The 25,025-nt window shown below is 35.6% G+C and overlaps 1 protein-coding gene across 1 annotated transcript in view; it reads left to right on the forward strand.

The window, feature by feature from the left end:
* Nucleotides 1-24,790, forward strand: part of CAND1 (cullin associated and neddylation dissociated 1) — a 43,659-nt gene extending 18,869 nt beyond the window's left edge. The window contains exons 3-15 of the mRNA XM_002918324.4: nt 3,769-3,923; nt 5,493-5,616; nt 7,184-7,440; nt 7,526-7,631; nt 8,481-8,626; nt 12,879-13,171; nt 14,631-14,772; nt 15,105-16,598; nt 17,514-17,609; nt 20,058-20,227; nt 20,308-20,472; nt 21,701-21,808; nt 22,752-24,790. Of these exons, the coding sequence (XP_002918370.1) occupies nt 3,769-3,923; nt 5,493-5,616; nt 7,184-7,440; nt 7,526-7,631; nt 8,481-8,626; nt 12,879-13,171; nt 14,631-14,772; nt 15,105-16,598; nt 17,514-17,609; nt 20,058-20,227; nt 20,308-20,472; nt 21,701-21,808; nt 22,752-22,976 (3,481 nt within the window). The 3' untranslated portion in view covers nt 22,977-24,790. The remainder of the gene's footprint in view (nt 1-3,768; nt 3,924-5,492; nt 5,617-7,183; nt 7,441-7,525; nt 7,632-8,480; nt 8,627-12,878; nt 13,172-14,630; nt 14,773-15,104; nt 16,599-17,513; nt 17,610-20,057; nt 20,228-20,307; nt 20,473-21,700; nt 21,809-22,751) is intronic.
* Nucleotides 24,791-25,025: the final 235 nt, after the last annotated feature.

Genomic DNA, 25,025 nt, shown 5'->3' on the forward strand with positions numbered 1-25,025 from the left:
TTTTTTGAATTGTCACTCTAGTCTATGGATTGTAAATTGCATCTTAAATTCATGGCAGTCTATTAAAAGTTAATATTGTACCACTTGATATAAATTATATAAACCTTGCAACATTTTTCCATTTACTTTCTTCCTGTCTTTATGCTGTTTTTTTAAATATATATTTGTATGTGTATCTGTAATACAGTATTATTTATAGTTTGAAGGAAAATACTAGTGAAGTTCTCTGTACTACTTGTGCTTGAAGAAAAAGTTTAATTAGAGGAAATAGATTTGTAGCGCTTAGAAAGGTGATTTCTGGGCACTTTTTAAGTACTTTGCAGGTTGATGGCAGTAAGTTATTGGATTTCACTTACGTGATTTTTCTTTCTTTCTTTCTTTTTTTTTTTTTAAAGATTTTATTTCTTTTTTCGACAGAGATAGAGACAGCCAGCGAGAGAGGGAACACAAGCAGGGGGAGTGGGAGAGGAAGAAGCAGGCTCACAGCGGAGGAGCCCGATGTGGGGCTCGATCCCGTAACGCCAGGATCACGCCCTGAGCCGAAGGCAGACGCTTTAACCGCTATGCCACCCAGGCGCCCCTTACGTGATTTTTCTTGATAAAGGTGTACTGCTAACACTGATTATCAGCAATGATTAAAGCTCACCACTGAAAAATAGAAAGACCTCCTTGAGGAAACTGGGAAGAAGAAAGAGGACTAAAATTTAGTTTTATTTACATGAACAATATTAACACCACCCTTTTATTTTTTTTAAGTTTACTTACTTATTTAGTAGTAATCCCTAAACCCAACATGGGGCTTGAACTCACAGCCCTGAGATCAAGAGTTGCATGCTCTCCATGGAGTCAGCCAGGCACTCCATGTAGTCTCTTAAATATAGCCTTTTATGTATACACACATTTACATTTCTGGTGATCTTTGTAAATCCGAGTAACCATCTGGTTTAATATTTCTTTAGCTTAAAGAGCTTTCTTTGGCAATTTTCTTGCAGTATAGGTTTGGTAGTGATATAGTTTCAGTTTTTATCATAAATTGTCTTTATTTTCAAGGGATAATTTCACTGGATTTGGAATTCTAGGTAGACCTTTCTCTGTTTTTAGTTACATCATTATCTGGTGTTCAAATTGTGGTTTTTCTAAAACACAGTTTTAGAGAGTTTACAGTCTTTATCTGCAGAAGGGTTGGTCCAACAAAGCTATTTTGCCATTCCCAGAATTTAGAACTCTATAAATTCATTTTTTGGAATCCCTTTTATTTTTACTCCAGATTTTTTCATTGTGTCATGTTAGGTCTCTGCACATATGCCGTGTCTCTCTGTCACTGCCGTTTTTTTGGATTGGATTGTTCTTGGATTTCTCCAGCCTTTCTGCTTATTTTTTCTTCCTTCTCTTAATTCCCCAAATTGCACTCCCTATGGCTTCTGGACAAGCAGTTAGCAGTTTATTGAACATCTGTATTTGGTAAATGTTGATCTGATATTTATCAAATGAAACTATTTTTATCATGTCCCTTATGCTTGACAAAATGCATTGGCTCCCAGTTTTACCACATCACATTTAAATTTGCTGGCATAACTTTAAAGGTTCTCCATAATGTTCCTGGGGCCTACCTTTCCTATTGTGTTTTATATGCCTTTTCTATCAAACAGTTACTTTCATTCCTCATTTTTTTAATCTTTTTTTTATTTAAGTTGCTTAACATATAGTGTATCATTAGTTTCAGATGTGGAGTTTAGTAATTCATCAGTTGCATATAATAGCCAGTGCTCATTACATCTCGGGTCCTCCTTAATGCCCATCACGCAGTTACCCCATCCCCCCACCTGCTTCCCGTCCAGCAACCCTGTTTGTTTCCTATAGTTAAGAGTCTCTTATGGTTTGTCTCCCTCTCTGATTTCGTCTTACTCTATTTTTCCCTCCCTTCCCCTATGATCCTCTGTTTTGTTTCTTAAATTCCATATATAAGTAAAACTATATATGATAGTTGCCTTTCTCTGATTGACTTATTCCACTCAGCATAATACCTTCTAGTTCCATGCACGTCAATGTATATAGTAAGATTTCATCCTTTTTGATGGCTGAGTAATATTCTGGGTGTGTGTGTGTGTGGGTATGTATGTATGTATCTTCTTTATCCATTCATCTGTTGATGGACATCTGGGCTCTTTCCATAGTTTGGCTCTTGTGGATATTGCTGCTATAAGCATTAGGGTGCAGGTGCCCCTTCGGATCACAATGCTTGTATCCTTTGGGTAAATACCTAGCAGTGCAATTGCTGGATTGTGGTGTAGCTCTATTTTTAACTTCTTGAAGAACCTCCATACTGTTGTTCAGAGTGGCTGTACCAGCTTGCATTCCTACCAACAGTGTTAAGAGTGTACCCCTTTCTCTGCATCCTTGACAAACATTTATCGTTTCCTGGCTTGTTAATTTTAGCCATTCTGACCCGTGTGAGGTGGTGGTTTTGATTTGTGTTTCCCTGATGCTGAGTGATGTTGAGCATTTTTTCATGTGTCTTTTGGCCATTTGTATGTCTTTGGAGAAATGTCTGTTCATGTCTTCTGGCAATTTCTTGACTGGTTTATTTGGGGTTTTTTTGGGTGTTGAGTATGGTAAGTTCTTGATAGATCTTGGTTACTAGCCCTTTATCTGATAAGACATTTCCAGATATCTTCTCCCATTGCATAGGTTGTCTTTTAGTTTTGTCAACTGTTGCCTTTGTTGTGCAAAAGCTTTTTATCTTGATGAAGTCCCAATAGTTCATTTTTGCTTTTGTTTCCCATTCCTCATTTTTTAAAAACATGCATTCTACTCATTCTGGCCTCTGATCTTTCCATTTGAAATGCTCTTCTTTTCTAACAATATCCCATAAGCCTAGTACCTAAAAATCTGTCCCTTAGGTGCAGTCTTCTGTCTTCTAAATACTAACATTGAATTTAAGAGTTTTTAAAAAGAAATTGTGCAGAGTAGTGCATGCCTTCAATTCATTTTTAAAATAGCTTTGTGAATTCCTTAACCTCATCAACCAGTGGTAAATATTTGAAGGTAGGGACCTTACTTTTCTTATTCAGTACAGTCTTGAATACAATGGCTTTTCAATAGAAATTCATGCACCAAACATCTGTGTGCTAAATTCTATGGGAAGGACACAAAGGAAGAACTTTTCTCCCTCCTCAATCAATGGACCTACATGCAAACCTATAATAATAGTACAAAACACTAATATGAAAGGACTATCCAAGGTTCTTTGGGAACACAGAGTAGTACTAACTTGTTTGCTTTTTGCAACCAATGGTTTGATGCTTTTAAATTTTAAACAGGAAAATAAAAGGAATGCAAATTCTTTTGGTTCACAAGGTGGACTTGGTGATAGAGGATAGGAGGAAGGCAGGGTCAGAGTTGGGAAGTGACATATTGGATGGCATTGCTATTTCAGGTAAACCATAGGATCCTTGTCAGGAGCAGACTCCTAATTAGCCTTTGTAGTACTAAAAAATGTTTTGCGTATATAAAGGATTGGGAGGGGTAAAAGCATCTTAAGTTTCATGATACCATAATGGAAATCAGTGGGGAACACTGGAAACCAACTACAGGGAGCTTCTCAATCCAAATTTGTTTTAAAACCTTATTCATACACTATCTGTGATACAGGTACAGTGCATTTACTTTGTGTTGATAGTTGCTAGGCAGAAAAAATTAATGCTTTCGTCTGTTTTTCTGTTTTTATATTTAATGTAAATTAAATTTTTTTTCTATTTTATATTACAGTCTTGGCCCCTTAGTGAGTAAAGTGAAAGAATACCAAGTAGAGACCATTGTAGATACCCTCTGCACTAACATGCTTTCTGATAAGGAACAACTTCGAGATATTTCAAGTATTGGCCTTAAAACAGTAATTGGAGAACTTCCTCCAGCTTCCAGTGGTAAGCAAGAGCACTTTTTTCTTCCTAGTTCCATTTTACATGGAGCTATTTTTCCTCCACATTTTTCCTCCTGGCCAGGGAGGGAGAGCGGTGTCTATCAAAGGATCTTTGTAAGCATCTCTTTGAACAGATAAGGGGGGAAAAGTCCAGGAGTCTTATTTTTGCTTGAAAATAAATTCAGTTTTCAGTTCTAAATGAATATTATTTTGATTGAATTTAAGTATCTCGTAGGAATAGCAAGATTTTTTTATTGTTGTCTGTACCATGACTAGTATCTTTATTAAGGCTGACTCTATAGCTTCTTTGGTAATTTAAATTTAAAACGGCAGTTAATGAATTTGTCAATTAGATTTTGGCCTCTGACACAAATATTTAGGTAGTGCAAGTTTTAGAATTGATGTTGACAAATTGATTTAGCTGTCGGCTAAAATCAGCAGGCTAAAGTTATTGATGGTCTTATCTACAGATGGAGTGAAATTATTATCTATTTCATGGAAAAATGTAGACTGGTAGTAGTGTAGTCTAAGTATATAGTTTTTACTCATTTACTTAACAAATATATATTAATCTTTTGCTATGCTAGCTGTCAATGCTAGATGATACGTGTGTATTATTTCAGTTAATCTAAACGTCAGCCATATGGGAGGTCTTAATATTCCTAGTTTATTGATGAAGGAACTGAAATGCAGAGAGATGAGGTTAATGCACCCAAAGCTGTGATTACCTGTTTGGGTGAAGATTCAAATCCTCCATTATCTTTTAATCCAAAGCTGATGGTTTTCAACTGTTTCTTACCAGTGTTACTTTATTCTTATTATTTCAAAAAACATTTCTTATAACTGTATTAGTTATATTGACATTTTCCTCATTTCTTTTCATTGAAACACGTTTGTTTTTAGCTGATTTCTGGTTCTGACAAGAATTCTGTTAGCCATTTAGATTAGATTCTTGTTCCTTTTTTCTCCCATTTGCCAGTAACAAGTCAAATCTACTTCAAAATAGTAATGACCTTGATTTATGAGGTCTCTGGAACAGCATTTCTAGTTCATCAGAATGAAGTTTTGGAATCTTTGGATTGGAATAGGAAGGATCTTAAAGGTTACAGCTCTCTTTTTTAAGAGATCATGTTGTTAGAGCTCAGAATATATTTGGTTTTTAATTCACTGAAATTTTAAAAAGTCTAGGTTGCTAGTAAAGAGTATTCAAGTAGAAGAAAATTGATTTCTGCTTCCCAGTCTGGAGGTGCAAACACTGTAGCTAGTACTGACTCCATAGTCAGCAGTCATGTCAGTATATAGAAATAGTTGTCCAGTAGAGTCTGTTGAATCATTATTGTTTTGCCTGTGTCATGTACTCCTTCTGTAGTTATTATCTCTTATTACTGTATATGTTTAATAAATTATTTTGGTAAAAACAACCTGTTTTGAAATACTTGGTTTTCTGACTTGGCTCTCTTAAGTCTCGATTATAATCAAGTTCAGAGTTGTTGATTATCTGGTAACCACCATGAATATAAGGTAGAGTCAGTATACTTGCCTTGAAATTATTCTTGGTTTATTATTCATGCAGGCTCTGCATTAGCTGCTAATGTATGTAAAAAGATTACTGGACGTCTTACCAGTGCAATAGCGAAGCAGGAAGATGTCTCTGTTCAGCTGGAAGCCTTGGATATTATGGCTGATATGTTGAGCAGGTAAACATGCCCGTCATTTGCATTATTTGTAATACAAAAACTATTTGCATTTATTAAAAACACCTTTTGATAAATATAATTTGGTCTAAAATTGTCCATGTTTAAATTGTGGCTCTTTTATAAATATGTGGGTAGAGGTAAGGGGAGAAATAAGCTAATTATATTTATCACATAGTATTGCATAGCAGGCATTTTTTTGTAGTTTTGAAAAGTAATAAAATTTGTGATTTGAATATTTCAGCACAGTTTTTGTTTCGCTTTACTCTTACATTTTGATTACAGTGATTTCTCTATTAAATAAGAGATGTGCTGGTAGGAGTCGCAAATTTTCCAGTTAAAATAATGGTGTAAATTTCGGCAACCATGATTATACTGCATGTTTGGGGAGGAGGGAGCTTGGCTTTATACATTTGTTCCTTGTTTGCTTTTCCCTGAAAGTCAAACTTGGGAAGATAAGAAGATATAAACAACTCTAAGGGGGAGAATACCTTAAAAGACCTGTCAGTTTTCGTTTATCCCTAATTCTCAAAATCATTGTATGTCTTCATTGTTTATGTATTATTTGTGCCTGATTCACTGCAGCTTGAAAATAATGAGTGCCTTCATATGGTACATATTTATAGTAAAAGGTAGGAGCTGTCATCCTGGCACACACAAGAACTTATACTTTACTATAGGAGATAAGAACAAAAATGGGATTAAATACTGAGACTTTGTGTTCCGGGGTTTAAAATGGAAGATTCCAAGAAAGTTTGTTATGGAAAGAATGACATTTGAATTTAGTTTTGAAGAATGGGTAGGGCACAGGTGTCTCTGCCCAGGCTTAGAATATATCAGCATAAACAGTCTTGTATTCTCGTTTTCCAGAATATATAGAATGAATAGAAAAGTAGTAGGAAATCATTTTCATAGGTTGTGGTCATGTTGAAGAGGGTGAGGAATTTATACTTAAATTTCATAGGTAGTAAATATTCAGGTAGACTTTTTGTCCTGTGTGTTACTGGATCAGTTTCAGGGTCCTGGCACATTGGTGTTTAACTGCTATTGACTCCCTGAACTGCACATGTGAAATGATTGGGAAGAGAGGGTTGGACAAACAGGATCAAAGCAACTTAGTACATAGATAGGTTCAGGAAAGACCATAGGGAGAGGGGGCAGTCAAGAGGTTCTGAGATTTTGAGGGTTAACAACTTCTAGAAAGCTATCGTAGAGAAAAAGCTATTAATAGAGAAAACATTTCAGAGATCTGGGAAGGGGAAAAGTGACAAGACCATTGGTTTTTTGATGTATTCTCAAGCTTGTTGGTTGGATATCTTATAGATGGGGATATGGTTCTAGATTCTAGAAGTGAATTTGGGGATATAGATTTCAAAACTGCCTTTACTTAACTTTTCAGTTGGGTTGGCAGAGAGTAAGAATTTAGTTTTACTTTAATTCTGAATTTGGATTAGTGTCATCTAAATGTTTACTCTTTGAGTACATTGAGGTCAGAGGCTGGACATTTCAGTAGTGCTCAGACATCTTGAATTTATTTATGGTTTTCTTTCTTTTTTTATTTTATTTTAAGGCAAGGAGGACTTCTTGTTAATTTCCATCCTTCAATTCTGACCTGTCTGCTCCCCCAGTTGACCAGCCCTAGACTTGCAGTGAGGAAAAGAACCATTATTGCTCTTGGCCATCTGGTTATGAGCTGTGGAAATATAGTTTTTGTAGATCTTATTGAACATCTCTTGTCAGAATTGTCCAAAAATGATTCCATGTCAACAACAAGAACCTACATACAGTGTATTGCTGCAATTAGTCGGCAAGCTGGTCATAGAATAGGTAAGAAATGTTTAAATACTTCAAAATTTGCTTTAATTAAAAAAAAAAAAAAGAATGTTTTTAAGAACCGGTATGTTTTTCTTAGGTGAATACCTTGAAAAGATAATTCCTTTGGTGGTAAAATTTTGTAATGTAGATGACGATGAATTAAGAGAGTACTGCATTCAAGCCTTTGAGTCATTTGTGAGAAGGTAAGTTTTTAGGATCTCTATATTCAAATAAAATTTTCCCTTAAGAGAGTAATAATTAAGATCTAGAGTAGGTGGGAGAAATGGGTTATTTTACTGACAGCCAGGATGAGTTTTGGTTTCAGATGTGTTTGATTAGATTACATTTTTATTAAACAGTAATTGACAACCAGTGCAGTATTTGAAGTAGATGTGATCTTATATTTAAAAATATGGTCCTTATATTTATTTTGAAATATTTCCTTCTCATTGTTAGAACTTGAAAGAATTTGGAAAGGTATTTATGGTTGTCTTTTGTTTTAATTTAATAATGTAGTTACTGTCTTAAAGAGCAGCAGGGTAAATTAATTACCTGGCCAAAAATATATAGTGAATTTTATATCTTTCCGACATTTTTTTTGAAGTTTGTCACATCCATTTTGCTGGGGCAGTGAATCTCAATTTGGAAACCTTGATTCTAATAAGAAAATCCTCGTTTATGTACTAGGCAGGCCATATTGGTTTGCCTTTGGCTAGAATTGACAGTTTGGTATAGCATAGTGTCTTGAGACTTCACTGGTTGGTATCTGCAGTAATCCCTTGCTCCACTCATGGTTTTAAGAAGTAGCTTTATGGTCATACCAAATTTTTAAAATCAAATTGTGGGATTCATTTATGTTCTTTTAATTGAGAAACATAAATTATTCCTTTATTGTGGGGCATTTCTGTGTTCTGTCTCTTAGCATATAGCTAAAAGAACCACTTTTCCTATGCCGTGTTAAAGGGAAGAAAAAAAATCTGGTAACAAAACATGTCAGATAGTGAATCAAGAAAAGTACAGATATTCAAGGCAGCTTTTATTTTTTTCTTCAGATGTCCTAAGGAAGTATATCCTCATGTTTCTACTATTATAAATATTTGTCTTAAATATCTTACCTATGATCCAAATTACAATTATGATGATGAAGATGAAGATGAAAATGCCATGGATGCAGATGGTGGTGACGATGATGACCAAGGTATTTCAGATTAAATAGAAGGAATTTGTTAAATTTCCATGAAAGACCCAGTGTTATAGATGGAGATGATCCTTTCCTAGTGAAAGGGGAAATGACCTCAATATTCAACTATAGCAACTTGATTAGATAAGTTATAGGGCATCCATGTATTGAACTGCTGTGCAACATTTTCAGAATCTAGAAAAATACTAAAGCAGTTATTAATAAGTTGAGTGGAAAAAGTAGGTAGCAAAATTATGTCCCGGTTTTATTTTTTTAAATACACAGAAAAAGAAAATTTACCAGTACATTTAAAACTGCTAGCCAAGAGAATTTTGTTCTTTATTCAGATTTTCTGCGAAGGGTTTTTATAAGGAGGGAAATGAATATTATTTTATTTTTTATTTTTTTATTTTTTTCTGTAAAGAGCTTTTTTTTAAAAATTATGTTAGTCACCATACAGTACATCCCTACTTTTTGACATAAAGTTCCATGATTCATTACTTGTGTATAACACCCAGGGCACCATGCAATACGTGCCCTCCTCAGTATCATCACCAGCCTCTTCCATTCCCCCACCTCCCTCCCCGCTGAAGCCCTCAGTTTGTTTCCCAGAGTCCATAATCTCTCATGGTTCATTCCCCCTTCTGTCTACCCCCCCTTCTTCTTTCCTTTCTTCTCCTTCCGATCTTCCTACTTCTTATGTTCCATAAATGAGTGAAACCATATGATAATTGTCTTTCTCTGCTTGACTTATTTCGCTTAGCATTACGTCCTCCAGTGCCGTCCATGTTGCAGCAAATGTTGAGAACTCGTTCCTTCTGATAGCTGAGTAATATTCCATTGTATATATGGACCACAACTTCTTAATCCAGTCATCTCTTGAAGGGCATCTCAGCTCCTTCCACGATTTAGCTATTGTAGACAATGCTGCTATGAACATTGGGGTGCATATGACCCTTCTCTTCACTACGTCTGTATCTTTGGGGTAAATACCCAGTAGTGCAATGGCTGGGTCATAGGGTAGCTCAATTTTTAACTTTTTAAGGGACCTCCATACTGTTTTCCAAAGTGGCTCTACCAACTTGTTTTCCCACCAACAATGTAGGAGGGATCCCCTTTCTCCCCATCCTCTCCAACATTTGTTGTTTCCTGCCTTGTCAGTTTTTGCCATTCTTACTGGCATAAGGTGGTATCTTAGTGTGGTTTTGATTTGAATTTCCCTGATGGCTAATGATTTTGAACATTTTTTCATGTCTGTTAGCCATTTGTATGTCTTCATTGGAAAAGTGTCTATTCACATCTTCTGCCCATTTTTTGATTTGATTATTTGTTTCCCATGTATTGAGTTTGAGAAGTTCTTTGTAGATCTCGGATACCAGTCTTTTATCCGTAGCATCATTTGCAAATATCTTCTCCCATTCTGTGGGCTGCCTCTTAGTTTTTTTGACTGGTTTCCTTGGCTGTGCAGAAGCTTTTTATCTTGATGAAGTCCCACAAGTTCATTTTTGCTTTTGTTTCTCTTGCCTTTGGAGAGGAAATGAATGTTATTTTAAAACTGTATGGTAGATATACATATTCAGCGGTTTGGTTGGTTTTATGCATACTTTCATGAAAAATCCTAAATATTGTTTGAGGCTCCATTTAACTTTCATGAATCATCTAAACATTTCTGAGGCTCCTAAGATTGATGTCGTCATGCTATGATTTGTAGTATTTGCTCTGGAAAGGAATAGCACTCTCAAGGACCTAGAGGTTGCTCGTGTTTAGTTGTTTCTGCTTGTATTAAAAGAATCACAGTGGAGATAATTGAATGGGTAAGTTACAAGGTATGTGGGTTGGTGGATTTCCTGATATTTTTCATACTTTTAAATTTGATTGTTTGAATGAAATTACATTCGTCCAAAGTCTATAATTTCATTTATCTTTTAAAAAGAAAACAAACTACAAAAAATCCCTCTTAACCCGATATTATAGTCTGGCAGCTACTGCCTGGTTTCTCTTACAGCAGAACTCAAAAGAATGCTCTCCAATTCCTTTTTCTCCTTCTGTCATGAATCCAGTCTTTCAGTGATTGACAGGATCACCACTGACCTCAGATATTTGCCTATTAGATCAGCAGCATTTCTTTATTTAATTTCCAGGATACCACACCTCCTGGTATTAGTCCTATTTTTGTGATGATATTAGTCCTTTTTTTGTGATTACTCCTTCTCGGTCTCTCTACTGGTTGCTCTTCATAATCCTGACCACTAAACTTTGGAATTTTCCGGGGCTTGGACTTCTCTGTGATACTCTTATATTCCTGTTAATCTCATTTAGTCTCCTGAGTTTAATATCAGTATGCAGAAAACTCAAATCTTTTCTTTATTCCAGATCTTTCCTGTGAATTTCAAGTTTGTATATACACTTGGTTAATTGATTTACTGCTTAGGTGTCTAAAAATCTTCTCACCCCTTCCCCCTCTCCTGCTTAACCAGCCTTTTCTATCTCAGAATGGCAACGTTCGTCTTAGTTTCTCAGGCCAAAAACTTTGGGGTATACCTAATTACTTTCTCTCATACATCCCCTTCATTCAATCTCACATCTCAGAGCTTTCCCCTTATATTCTTCCTTCTCAACGTTTTTATTTTCTTTTATAACTAATCCCATTCGACATATTGTAATTATTTTCCACCCACTAGGATGTAAGTTTCATGAAGACAGACTTTCAGCCTTTTTGTTGACTGTTTTATTCCAGTGCCTAGGATAGTGCTTGACATACGGAAGACACTCAGTAAATGTGCTGTATTATTGAAGGGATTATATCAGAAGAATATCCTTTGAAAAAGGCAGTAGCAGTAAATAAATATTCCTGTTTTTGATGGTTTTTAGTGTGCCAAGTACTTATGTTGAATAACCAAGTCCTTCAGCTGTTTTATCTGTTTGCATGGATTATACCTAATCTGCCTTTCTACCATAATGTTACTGTAACATAAAAGCAACATAATTTCAGTGATTAGGGTATTTAATGTTTCAGTAACCCTTTTTTCAACAAAGTATATTTCTGCAAAATAATTCCCGTAGTTGGGTTGCCATGGAAAAAACTTCATTTATTTATTGGCTTTTAAATAGTGCATTTTGATACAGTACCTTATAATTTTTATTCACACATGTATTGGTGAATAAATCAAATGCCTTGGGCTTAGTAGTATTTTGTTGGGTTTTCCTATAATGTGCCATGATGAAATTAAACCTTCTGGAGATTGGAAAATTTTATTATATAATCCTAGGATTTTTTAAGGCATAGCTGGCTCTATTTAGCTGTCACCAAGCTAATTGCCATATAAGCCAATGAAGAGATAACGTCTTTTTCTCCTAGTGAGGAATCAGCATTTCAGGGCTATAGTCTTATCTAAGAATAACGAAATTATTGTTAGATAATTTTAGACTGTCCTGAGAACTGCTAGTATTTTTGCCATCCTCCTGACTTTGTTACCCAACTGATTCGGCCTTACAGTGTTAGAAGGAAATAATTTTCAGAGATTTCACACACATGAAAGTTAATGAAGGATACGTAAGTGAAATGGAATTGATAGCATTGGAATATTGTTTTAAGATTTAATAGTAATTTGGAGAAGATGGTGTTTTGTTTTTACATGGTGCTTAGTTGTTGCCAGAATTTTCTTGTAATTGAGGAAGTATAATTTCTTTAAACTACCTTAAGAGAATATATTGGAAGGTTGGAAATATACATATTTTTTCCTAATAGTCCATCAACAAATTTAGTGAAAAGTCTTTAAGCCACAAAGAAAGCTGATGTCAGGATTCTTTTTCTCTCTGGGTTTGGTAACCATACTTTTCTCAACACCTCATCTATAGTCATCAATCTTATTTCCTGGTTTATCTTATTAACTCCTTGATTGATTGATTTTCCTATAATGTCAAATGAGTCCTTTGAACTTCTATTCATGCTGTTTAAAGGCTGATTTTACAAATATTTATGTTGGAAAGAAGTTTAACTGTTAATCATTATAAAGATTGATAAGGTGCTTGTTACCCATAAGTGAGAAAGTGATAAGTTAAAAAGTTATGATTATTTTCTTTAGAGATCAATTTGTGTGTAAATTTGTATAATTTCTTGTTCTTTTCAAGCTCTATTAAAAAAAAGAAAAAAATAAAACTTGCTGTATGTCAGTGAAAAGTTATAAAACTGAGTATCAGTTCACTTTCTGTATTAAATGATAAACTTGCTTACGATTAATAGCCTGTTAACGTTAAAACTTCTCTTTAGGGAGTGATGATGAATACAGTGACGACGATGACATGAGTTGGAAAGTGAGACGTGCAGCTGCTAAGTGCTTGGACGCTGTAGTTAGCACAAGGCATGAAATGCTTCCGGAATTCTACAAGACTGTCTCTCCTGCACTGATATCCAGATTTAAAGAGCGTGAAGAGAATGTAAAGGCAGATGTTTTTCATGCATACCTTTCTCTTTTGAAGCAAACTCGTCCTGTACAAAGTTGGCTATGTGACCCTGATGCAATGGAGCAGGGAGAAACACCTTTAACAATGCTTCAGAGTCAGGTCAGTTTAAAAGTGTGGTTGAAAGTCATGCTTGTAAATACGAAATTTTTAAATCGTTTTTTATATGGAAATCTGAGAACCAGAACATCCCAGAACATCTTCAGAAAAGCAAACTTCTGGGATATGTTTATGTAGTAGTTTATGTACATTCATACTATGTTACTTGTAAATAGTTTATTCTGATTTGAGGTATTCTTGATTTTACTAGATAAGCAATATTAAAGTAATTTTAAGATTCAGTAAAATTATCATTGATGGTAACAGAGAAATCTTAGGGCTGTGGAGTCACACTACTTGTGTTCATACCTTGTTTCACTCCTCATTAGCTGTGTGATCCTGGACAAGTAGTCATTTTATTAAACTTTTCTCATTTGTAATAACAGTCTGTTTACTTAGAATGGTCTACCCACGGTAGTGAGAAATGAGATGATCTATGGTAAACAGTCTGGTGCCTAGTAAGTACATATTTTACCAATAACAATTAGCATAGGTATTTTTCACTACAGGACGTCTAAGATTCTAAAGATTAGAGCTCTATAGCTCCTACTGATTGAATATTCAGTGCATGCTAGGCATTTTCCTATCTTCTGTATAATCCCTACAGCAGCCCTATGGCATACATATTTGTTCATTTTTATTAATTACAAAAACATGTTGAAAGGTACTGAACAACTATCATATGTACATATGATGTACATATCTGTCTTGCTTTCAGGTAGCACACATTAACAAAAAAAATCATGGTGAACTTAAAGTTGAACACTGAAGATTAGTCGTAGAAGGAAATGAGAAAAAGTGTATAGAAGTCAGATAAAAACATGGGAAATTCTGATGATGTAGTGAATTAGGTGGTTTTCTTTTGTCTTTAGCTCTCAGATCACTGTTCGATACTTTATGTATCTTTGTATCCGTAAGATTAGTAAATACTCTGTTCAGGTTGTACCAACTAACAAAACATTAGAAAGTTTAGAAGCAGATGTCTTTGAATCATAACCTTGCTGCTTGCAGCTACATTTTGAAGTGAGGCCTATTTCATTGTGAGAGCAAAGATGGAAACTCATTTAATGGTTTCTTTTCCCTAATTTGTCCCCCCCCCTTTTTAAACACATATCTATGCTATTTTTGTTCAGAAAGCCACTTATAAATTATGTTCCTAAAATTTTGGTTGAAAATTTGATTTCTATTTAGTCTTGTGCCTTTCATAATTAAAGATTAATCAGGTCTTTTCTTGCTCTGTAGAAAGCTAATGTTAGCTTTTCTCTATTATCAGTATAAAGCAAAGAGAGTTCCAAGAGACCATATGTAATATGTAATATATATTACATATATGTAATAGGTACAACATTTGTATCAAACAGTCTTGTTAAATTCTTCCCTCTCCCCCCATCCCCGATAATTTGTGTTAAGTGTACTGAGGAAATACTAGTTGAACCAGCTAATGAGTGTGTGATAATTACAGGTTCCCAACATTGTTAAAGCTCTGCACAAACAGATGAAAGAAAAAAGTGTGAAGACCCGACAGTGTTGTTTTAACATGTTAACAGAACTGGTAAATGTACTACCTGGGGCTCTAACGCAACACATTCCTGTACTTGTACCAGGTACGAAAGAAATTAAATCACTTTGGGGATTTATTATAGACTTTAGTCTTCGATAAGCTTAAACGGTTGTTTTCTTCAAAAAGGTAATCTGTGACAACTTAATTTGCACATAGAACCATCTTGAACACTTAAAGTTAGAAATTTAAGTAAAAAGGTTAAAATCTTAGCTTAAAATTTTTGGCTCTAATATTGATCATAGATTGTGGAATTTCTACTACTTTAGAGATATAGTATGATGAAGTAGAAACTTTAATAAATATTTTAGGGGTTAGTTTTTCTTTTTTTCCTAGAACTACATAAAAATTATTGGACTTTTTTTGTTGACTTTTTAGGAATCATTTTCTCACTGAATGATAAATCAAGCTCATCAAATTTGAAGATTGATGCCTTGTCGTGTCTGTATGTAATCCTCTGTAACCACTCTCCTCAAGTCTTCCATCCTCACGTTCAGGCTTTGGTCCCTCCAGTGGTGGCTTGTGTTGGAGACCCATTTTACAAGATTACATCTGAAGCACTTCTTGTTACCCAGCAGCTTGTCAAAGTAATTCGTCCTTTAGATCAGCCTTCCTCGTTTGATGCAACTCCTTATATCAAAGATCTATTTACCTGTACCATTAAGAGGTTAAAAGCAGCTGACATTGATCAGGAGGTCAAGGAAAGGGCTATTTCCTGTATGGGACAAATTATTTGCAACCTTGGAGACAATTTGGGTTCTGATTTGCCTAATACACTTCAGATTTTCTTGGAGAGACTAAAGAATGAAATTACCCGGTTAACTACAGTGAAGGCGTTGACACTGATTGCTGGGTCGCCTTTGAAGATAGATTTGAGGCCTGTCCTGGGAGAAGGGGTTCCTATCCTTGCTTCATTTCTGAGGAAAAACCAGAGAGCTTTGAAACTGGGTACCCTTTCTGCCCTAGATATTCTAATTAAAAACTATAGTGACAGCTTGACAGCTGCCATGATTGATGCAGTTCTAGATGAGCTCCCACCTCTTATCAGTGAAAGTGATATGCACGTTTCGCAGATGGCTATCAGTTTCCTCACCACACTGGCAAAAGTGTATCCCTCCTCCCTTTCAAAGATAAGTGGATCCATTCTCAATGAACTTATTGGACTTGTGAGATCACCTTTATTACAGGGGGGAGCTCTTAGCGCCATGCTAGACTTTTTCCAAGCTTTGGTTGTCACTGGAACAAACAATCTAGGATACATGGATTTGTTGCGCATGCTGACTGGTCCAGTTTATTCTCAGAGCACCGCTCTTACTCACAAGCAGTCTTACTATTCTATTGCCAAATGTGTAGCTGCCCTTACTCGAGCATGCCCTAAAGAAGGACCAGCTGTAGTAGGTCAATTTATTCAAGATGTCAAGAACTCACGGTCTACAGATTCCATTCGTCTTTTAGCTCTGCTTTCTCTCGGAGAAGTTGGGCATCATATTGACTTAAGTGGGCAGCTGGAACTAAAATCTGTAATATTAGAAGCCTTCTCATCTCCTAGTGAAGAAGTTAAATCAGCCGCCTCGTATGCTTTAGGCAGCATTAGTGTGGGCAACCTTCCTGAGTATCTACCATTTGTCTTACAAGAAATAACCAGTCAGCCCAAAAGGCAGTATCTTCTGCTTCATTCCTTGAAGGAAATTATTAGCTCTGCATCAGTAGTGGGCCTTAAACCATATGTTGAAAACATCTGGGCCTTACTGCTAAAGCACTGTGAGTGTGCAGAAGAAGGAACCAGAAATGTTGTTGCTGAATGTCTAGGGAAACTCACTCTAATTGATCCAGAAACTCTCCTTCCACGGCTTAAGGGGTATTTGATATCAGGTGGGTACCTAGATTTTCTTTCTTTATTATTATTATTTTTAAATTTTATTTATTTATTCGACAGAGATAGAGACAGCCAGCGAGAGAGGGAACACAAGCAGGGGGAGTGGGATAGGAAGAAGCAGGCTCCCAGTGGAGGAGCCTGATGTGGGGCTCGATCCCATAATGCCGGGATCACGCCCTGAGCCGAAGGCAGACGCTTAACCGCTGTGCCACCCAGGCGCCCCTAGATTTTCTTATTTAAAAAGAATTTTATTAGCAGTTGGTAACCTTGAAAGATGCCTAATGCAGAAGTTAAAGCCTTTATGTGTTGTGTTACATGTAGAACCTGTTTCCTTATGCTGCAATGTGGAGCCATATTGAAATGACATTTTGTTAAAAAGGATAGAGTAATAAGATCATGGTTAAATCTGTTGTAGTTCCTAGTGTTCATTATATTTTAATGTTACACTTTTAAAATGTGGAAAAGACAAATGTCTCGAGTTAATACATACTAAGGAGCTTGGTAGTACTAATTATAATACCAAAATTAGTGAACTTCGTTCAAATGAAGGATCCTAGAAGACTTTTGTTTTCAGATTTACCAGTGTCAACTCCTTTAGACCAAGTAGTGGGTAATACTAGCCATTGCTTTCTTCAGAAACTGCATTTTAAAGAAAACACTTGAAGATCTTATAAGCTATTTATGGGTTTAAACACTTCCCTTTTGAGAGAGCTAGATTCTCCACTGCTGCTCTCCCAGAAGACATTATTTCTTTTGAAATCTAATGGTGTTATGTTTTATGAGTACCACCCCTCTTGACCAAAGAGAATTTTAAGGAATTGAGGACACTGGTGTCAGTTGAAGTGGTTTGAAAATGATAAAGATGTCCATGGATTTACATACCAATAGACTTAAAATTTCTTTGGAATTAGGCTCATCGTATGCCCGAAGCTCCGTGGTTACAGCTGTGAAGTTCACGATTTCTGATCATCCACAACCTATTGATCCCCTGTTAAAGAACTGCATAGGTAAGTGGAAACAAAGATAAACATGCTGATTAATAATGTCAGCAACTAAAATTATTACCAAGGAACTAAAATAAAATGCTTGTAGGGGTCTGGTAATTGTTTCATTAAAAAGATAATTGATAATGTGTGATCTTACATACTTACATTCTATCATCCTTTAGTTTGCACAATTATCTGATAACAACTTCAAATAAATACACTGGGATGTCTTCAGAGTCAACTACATGTTTGGTCGATCTGACCAGATAGAAAATAATCTTGATCTGTTAGAACCCCAATTTTCTGTTCTTACTTGTAAGCCCTTCAACAACCCAAGGAGATCTGTGGAGACAATATAAGAGTAAAAAACAGTAGAACTGAGAGACAGCCAGGAGAGACTAGGGCTATCTCTACTTCTACGAGGACAAGAATTAGCTTTTAGGATTATTTTTAACGCTTTTATAACTTCTTTGTTTTGTTTTCATCATCAGTTTTCCTAGAGTTGGTAATACTCAAAACCTTCAGAGCTTAGTTTGGTGTTTTCTTGAAGACAGAGCAATGGAGATAACAGCAGAGAGGATAGAGGGAAATGGCAAAGAAGCTTTGTAGTTTTGTGCCATTCTGCAGTAGGCCAGAAAGGAAAAAAACAATTTAAAGGAATTACAGAAATGGATTATCAGTTCAGAATAAGAGGGACATAGGGATAAATGGATGCTGTTGTTGGGTCCTAGAAATAAAGAACGTCTGAACTGGAAGATTCTTTCCTTTTGTTCTCCTCACCTGTTTTTAGTTTGATTGATTGATTTTGAGAGCAGGCGAGCAAGCCAGTGTGAGTGGGAGGGGCAGAAGGAGAGGGAATCCCAAGCAGGCTCTGCCCTGAGCTTATTGCCTGACATAGGGCTTGACCCCACAACCCTGAGATCACAACCCAAGCTGAAACTACGAGTTGCCTGACCAACTGACTATGCCACCCAGGCACCCCGCTTTGAAATATTTGACATTTTTTGTGTTGTACAAGATAGGACAAAGGAGAAGAGTCCTGGGCCACATCTTTAGAGGCTATTTCCACGTTGACAAGTCAACCATTTTGTATCGTTGGTATAGTTATTTGATCAGATGGTCATTCTCATTGAATTATGACCTACGTTAGTATTATTTGGGACTGTATGAACATCAGAACCACCAAGGAAGCTTTTTAAAAATTACAGTAACTAAACCAAAGAGTTGGGGATAGGTAATCCTAGTGCATGTCATCATTTGTCCAAAATAATAGCAATATCTTTAATAGCAATATTTTAGATGCTTTTCTGAAAGCAAATACTTTATTCTAATTATTCTGATTTACTCTCTTAGTAATTGTAAGCAAAAAGCGGGGTAAGAACGTTTAGTCTGGTATATTTAAATTCTTTTTGATTCCAAGAACACTTTTGGTAATCAGAAGTTCCTGGGTGGTCAGCCTCGAATTTACCAGTATGTGGTGTCTGAAGTATTACTTCCTTCCCATTTTTTCAAATTGATATTGTGGTACATTCAGGTCTTGGCATCTCTTTTTTTTCCCCTATGTATTCCAAAAGATTGCTGACTGTACGGTTGATGTTACATAATGATGAACAGTAACTCCATGTGAATACCAGGGGTGTCCCAGACACTGTTCAGCAGTATACATGCAATTTATTCTACTCATGTAGCCTAAAAGGTTTATAATTCTCATTTTGCAAACTGAGAAACTGAGGCTCTTGCCCAAAGTAACTCGCCAAAAGTCATACAGTTGGCAAATGAAGTGATTTGGGTCACCGTCTCTGTGACTCCAAACATATTTGCACTATAATTTCTTCCCCACATTTGCAAGAACAACCAGACTTAGTTCTGCTTTTTGTCCTGTGTTAGGTTTCAGTTTCCTCCTTTTGTATTTTTAACCCTCTTGACAGTTCATATATTCTTCATTAAAGATAGAAATAAAAATATTTTGAGTGCACATTTCTCTTTATCATCTGATAAATTGTATACTTAGTTAATAGTATTCAGTTTATCAAGCAGTGGATCTGTCCTCATCCTATTTATCTTATTTTGAACTCGATATTTTTAATTCTGTTTTTGTTGCTTTTAGTGAAAATGTTAATTTTGAACTCTGAGTCGAATCATTTTTGTAGCTGCTGGCTCCATCACTTCTCTGTGCAACCTACCTTTTTTAATGTATCTGTAGAATTAGGGACCTTTTTGGGCTTCTCATTCCATGTCCTCTGCATTATAGAATGCTGCTAAGAGTCAGTTACCATGTCTGAATGTAAGGGGGTTTAATCGGTAGTTTACCTATTGCCAGAAGCAGCTGTGTGGTTCACTTATTATATCACGTTCTTCCGTGACCTGCATTGAAGAAACAACAATATCAACAACAAACTTAACCATTTAGAAAAACATATATATTTTATGCCTACCATGACTATATGTTTCTTCTCTTCTAATTTTCAGGTGATTTCCTAAAAACATTGGAAGACCCAGATTTGAATGTAAGAAGAGTAGCCTTGGTCACATTCAATTCAGCAGCACATAATAAACCATCATTAATAAGGGATCTTCTAGATACTGTTCTGCCACATCTTTATAATGAAACAAAAGTTAGAAAGGAGCTTATAAGAGAGGTAAGTTAGTTACATTACTGTTTATCTAAGCTTGTCTTTTACTTCTAAGTATATCCACACGTTCTTTTTTGTTTCAACAGGTAGAAATGGGTCCATTTAAACATACAGTTGATGATGGACTGGATATTAGAAAGGCAGCTTTTGAGTGTATGTACACACTTTTAGACAGTTGTCTTGATAGACTAGATATCTTTGAATTTCTAAATCATGTTGAAGATGGTTTAAAGGACCATTACGATATTAAGGTAAGATATTTGTGCCTGTTTATAGATTGCTTTAGAAGACTTTGTTCTATAGTGACTTTCACCCTTGTAATTTACTCTTGTTAAGAAAAATTGATTTGCTTGTTATGATTTTAGTGTGTTATTAACTGTAATATGCAAAAGGAATAGTGATGCAGTGTAACATCAGTTGACATACAGGAAAAATCCAGAAACTGCATTGGAGGAGGAAGTCAAGTCTACATTATGGATAAAAATTCTAAGAAATTCTCTGTGCCAGCTTGCTTTAGTGCATAGTTTCTAGAGCTTTTTCTTAAGAGTCCAGACAAGTTTTGCTTTTTATAATGTGATGTTTTTGTCCTAATACTGGATAGTAGTCTTCCAGCATTGTCTTAGCTCATTCTTTATGCTGTCTTTAGAACTGTTCTATGTGGTAACCATTTTATTTACTGGAATGAGGGATTTTTATTTTCCAATATTTTATAGGCTTAATAGGAAGTTTTGTTAAAGGATAGCACAAAAGGACTTTGACACACACAAAACAATCTGTAGAAGCAAATAGAAATCACACTGCTTCTTATTTTTACAGCATGAACTTTACTCATAACTGCTCTTTGTTATTTGCTCGTGCCTGTTTTAAATATGAACTCTAAAAGGGTGATTTTAAAAACCAGTGCATTGTCTTCTCTTTGGGGCCTGCCTTTAGTCACAGAGCAAAAGTGGCAGCTGAACAGTAGTTGAGCATATGCTCCGGATCCAGTGAGCAAAGCTCCAAAAGAAGTAGGAGAAGCCGCCCGTTGCATTATGGGTTACTGGATTAATCTGAATAACCAGTCTTTTTGATATCTGCTGAGAGAGTAGAAACTTACTTTAAAGCTTTTCTCCTAGTTCAATTATTTTTTTGTCAGTGATTTTCCATTCTGGTGCACACAAGCTTTTTAAAAAATACTGTTATCTATGGCCCTATCCTGACAGGTTAGGTAAAAATCTCTGGGAAAGGGGCTGAGGAATTGGTCATATTTCTAAAGCTCTGCAGTGGTAATGCGCAGCCAAGACTGAGAACCACTGTTAGTTCTGTACTCTAGGACCACGTTATAGGTTAGATCTGTCTAATGCTTGTAATTAATATTCCTCAGATAGGGTTTGAAACTTTATGGTACATGCTAGTCATTCCTCTAAAAACTTCGTGAGAATTTGGAATATTGTCTTTAGAAAATAATGCAAAGTCTAAATTTGTTTTAATTTCTAATAGATGCTAACATTCTTAATGTTGGTGAGACTCTCCACCCTTTGTCCAAGTGCAGTACTGCAGAGGTTGGACCGACTCGTTGAGCCATTACGTGCCACATGCACAACTAAGGTAATCATTGACTGATATTACCTCAGGCCACACTTGGTATATTCAAGATTCCTAGTTGATTCTGTACTCTAGTTCTCCAAATTTAACCGTGCGTAGCAGTTAGTTTTAAAAGTTAGCCTGTTGGATGTTTTAGAAAACTTAGCATTGTTAAATGCTATGCCTAAAAGCTTTTATTTAATAACAGTATGATACATAAGTTGAAGTACTGATACAGGATAAAGTGTGATAGGACCACAAAAGAGAAAATGGTGAATTCTGGTGGAGATGGGTAGAGGTGGGAGTCATAGACAGCTTCCTAGGAGCATGATGACATTTAAAATGGACCTTGAAAATGAAAGATTTTTAGATTCAGAAGGTGAAACAGGACTTTTCATATAAAAATAATTATACATATTAAGGCACAGAGAGGTCAATACCTGATCTTGAAGAATAATGAATAAACAGGGTAGCTAGAGGAATAGTTTCTTGGAGGCCAGGGTTGGACTTGATAAGTAGGTAAGGCTCTGGGTCCCATTCTTTGTTTCAACCATGATGGCTCTGGATTTTCAAATGTTCCCTCGAAGGAAGAACGGCTACTGCTGAAAAGTTTAAAAATAACTATGTTTAGGGGCGCCTGGGTGGCACAGCGGTTGGGCGTCTGCCTTCGGCTCAGGGCGTGATCCCGGCGTTCTGGGATCGAGCCCCGCGTCGGGCTCCTCTGCTGGGAGCCTGCTTCTTCCTCTCCCACTCCCCCTGCTTGTGTTCCCTCTCTCGCTGGCTGTCTCTGTCTCTGTCAAATAAATAAATAAAATCTTTAAAAAAAAAAAAAAAAACTATGTTTAGAGTAGAGTGTACCTTTTAGACCTATAAAACAATAGCTTTGCTTTATTTACCAGAAGTTTCTACATGCTTAAATTTTGAGTTGTCTTTATAACACACAGTATAAATTTACTCAATGTTACAGGTGAAGGCAAACTCAGTAAAGCAGGAGTTTGAAAAGCAAGATGAACTAAAGCGATCTGCCATGAGAGCAGTAGCAGCACTGCTAACCATTCCAGAAGCAGAGAAGAGTCCACTGATGAGTGAATTCCAGTCACAGATCAGTTCTAACCCTGAGCTGGCGGCCATCTTTGAAAGTATCCAAAAAGATTCATCATCTACTAACTTGGAATCAATGGACACTAGTTAGATGTTTGTTCAACGTGGGGACCATTATATTGACCATATGATGCACTGAATTGACAGGTTAATCATAAGACGGGGAAAGAGAAGTATTTAAGGCTTCAAAATGTTCCATTTTTTTTTCCCCCCTTCACGGAGACAGTTTGGCTTTCTTCCATTGTTGTTTTTGTAGTATTTCTTTCAGAAACATGTATTTCCACAATTCTCCAGAGGTTGTAAAACCACTAATGTCTTAGTGGTTAGGGCAACATTTAAAAAATGGAAACTAAAAGTTAGGATTTATGGAGATAGGGTCCAGTATCTATTTACCCTGTAATGTTTAGGATTAAAATGTTAAAATTTTGTGACCATGAATTTCTTTCTTTTATAAATTTTCTTTTAAAAATCAAAAATTCTGCAAGATGAAAACCATGTTTTTCTTGTATAACTTTTTGTTTCAGCAACATAAATTGATTTTTAGCTGGCAGACAAGAATATCTGTGTAAGATTTGTTACATTTCAAAGGGTTCGGCAGTTTAAAAAAGATAATAAGGTATCATTTTTTTAAGTATGGGGATTAATGATATCCCTGTTGCGCACACTAATTTTGCATGAGCAAGTTTACAAATACGTATTGTCTGTAAAGCAGCATGTGCAGGTTATTCATAATAACAAAAGTTAAAATAAGTATTATTGTATTAGTGCAATTTTCAGATATTTATTTTTGCACAGAAAACATATCTGGGGAGAGAGAGAGAGAGAGGAGTAAATTTTTGAAACTTTGGTTTTCTTAATGCCAGTGTGAATTTGCAGATGTTTTCAGCAAATCAAGTCACAATAACAATTTGCCACTTTTTCTATTACAAATTTTCTTACACATTTAAAATTTGAATATTTTAAGTACTCAGTTTTTCTCAGTTACCCATTTGTGTGTGTGTGTTTCCACTCAGAAATGTTTAAAACGAGATGTTTCTTTCATTCCCTTTGGATCCCTGCATTCCTTATCGAAGGATACAAATACTGTGTATGCTTTTGAATTTTATTTTTAGGAAAATTCTGAAGCTATCACAGGTTTGTTAGCTAATATAGTATTTTCTTTTAGTTGAGTTAGCTACCCCCCTCTTTAGAGCTAATTTACATATTGTATTTGGTAAGTGTTGACCACTTTTCCTGATTAAGGGGTCTGTGCTGGGGGGAAACAAAGCTTTGCAGTACCTTATATTGTAGTTAAAATTTTATTTAACATCCTTCAGTGAGCTCATTTCACACTGTAGCCTCTTCCTTCAAATTTGTGGTGCTCCTGTAACAGTAAGAACTAATTTCTGAAATAAAAGACATCTCCTAATGCTGTGCAAACATAGTTTACATGTATTGAAGGAGGCAGTTGTTAAATTGACCAATTTAAGCAATCAGATATTTGAAAACTGCACCCTTTATTTTTGAAACTGTGAATTAGAAATACTTTTCCTGCTGTATAACTTCCTGCTTTAACATCTGAATATGCAGTGATTTTAATTGATAACATACTGTGGTTATTAGATTAACAGCTTGATTTCAAATGTTCAGATGATAATGCATAAGACATCATTACCAGTAAGGATTTTAGTCCATTAACATAGAATGTTACATGAAGTTGGTGCCATTTCAAAAATGTGGCAGGTGATAATCTTATACCATAATTTGCATAAAACTGTAATAGATTTATTTTGAGATGTCAGTATATTATGTACTATGCATTACCGTGGTATAGATGTTGTGGATATATTTAAGTATTTGGTTACATGGTTTCACAATAAATTACAATACTGCAGGCTCTAGGACCGTATAGGAGACTGACATGCATATGTTGTGTGAATGTCTTAGTTAATTGTCTAAAGTTAAATCCAAATACTCTTACTGTATTGGATTTTTTTTTTTTTTAACTTCCAAGATGGCATGGTTTTTTAAGTCTTGGAAGATGGCTAATTTTTCTAACATAGCTGAAAGTCAGTCTTTTAATACAAAAATAGAGGACACCTTTTTCTAGTAGTAGATATGGTTTTAATGGTTTTTCAAAATATATATTTACATATATATA

This window comes from Ailuropoda melanoleuca, chromosome 15 (assembly GCF_002007445.2).
Source record: "Ailuropoda melanoleuca isolate Jingjing chromosome 15, ASM200744v2, whole genome shotgun sequence".
Lineage (NCBI taxonomy): Eukaryota > Metazoa > Chordata > Mammalia > Carnivora > Ursidae > Ailuropoda > Ailuropoda melanoleuca.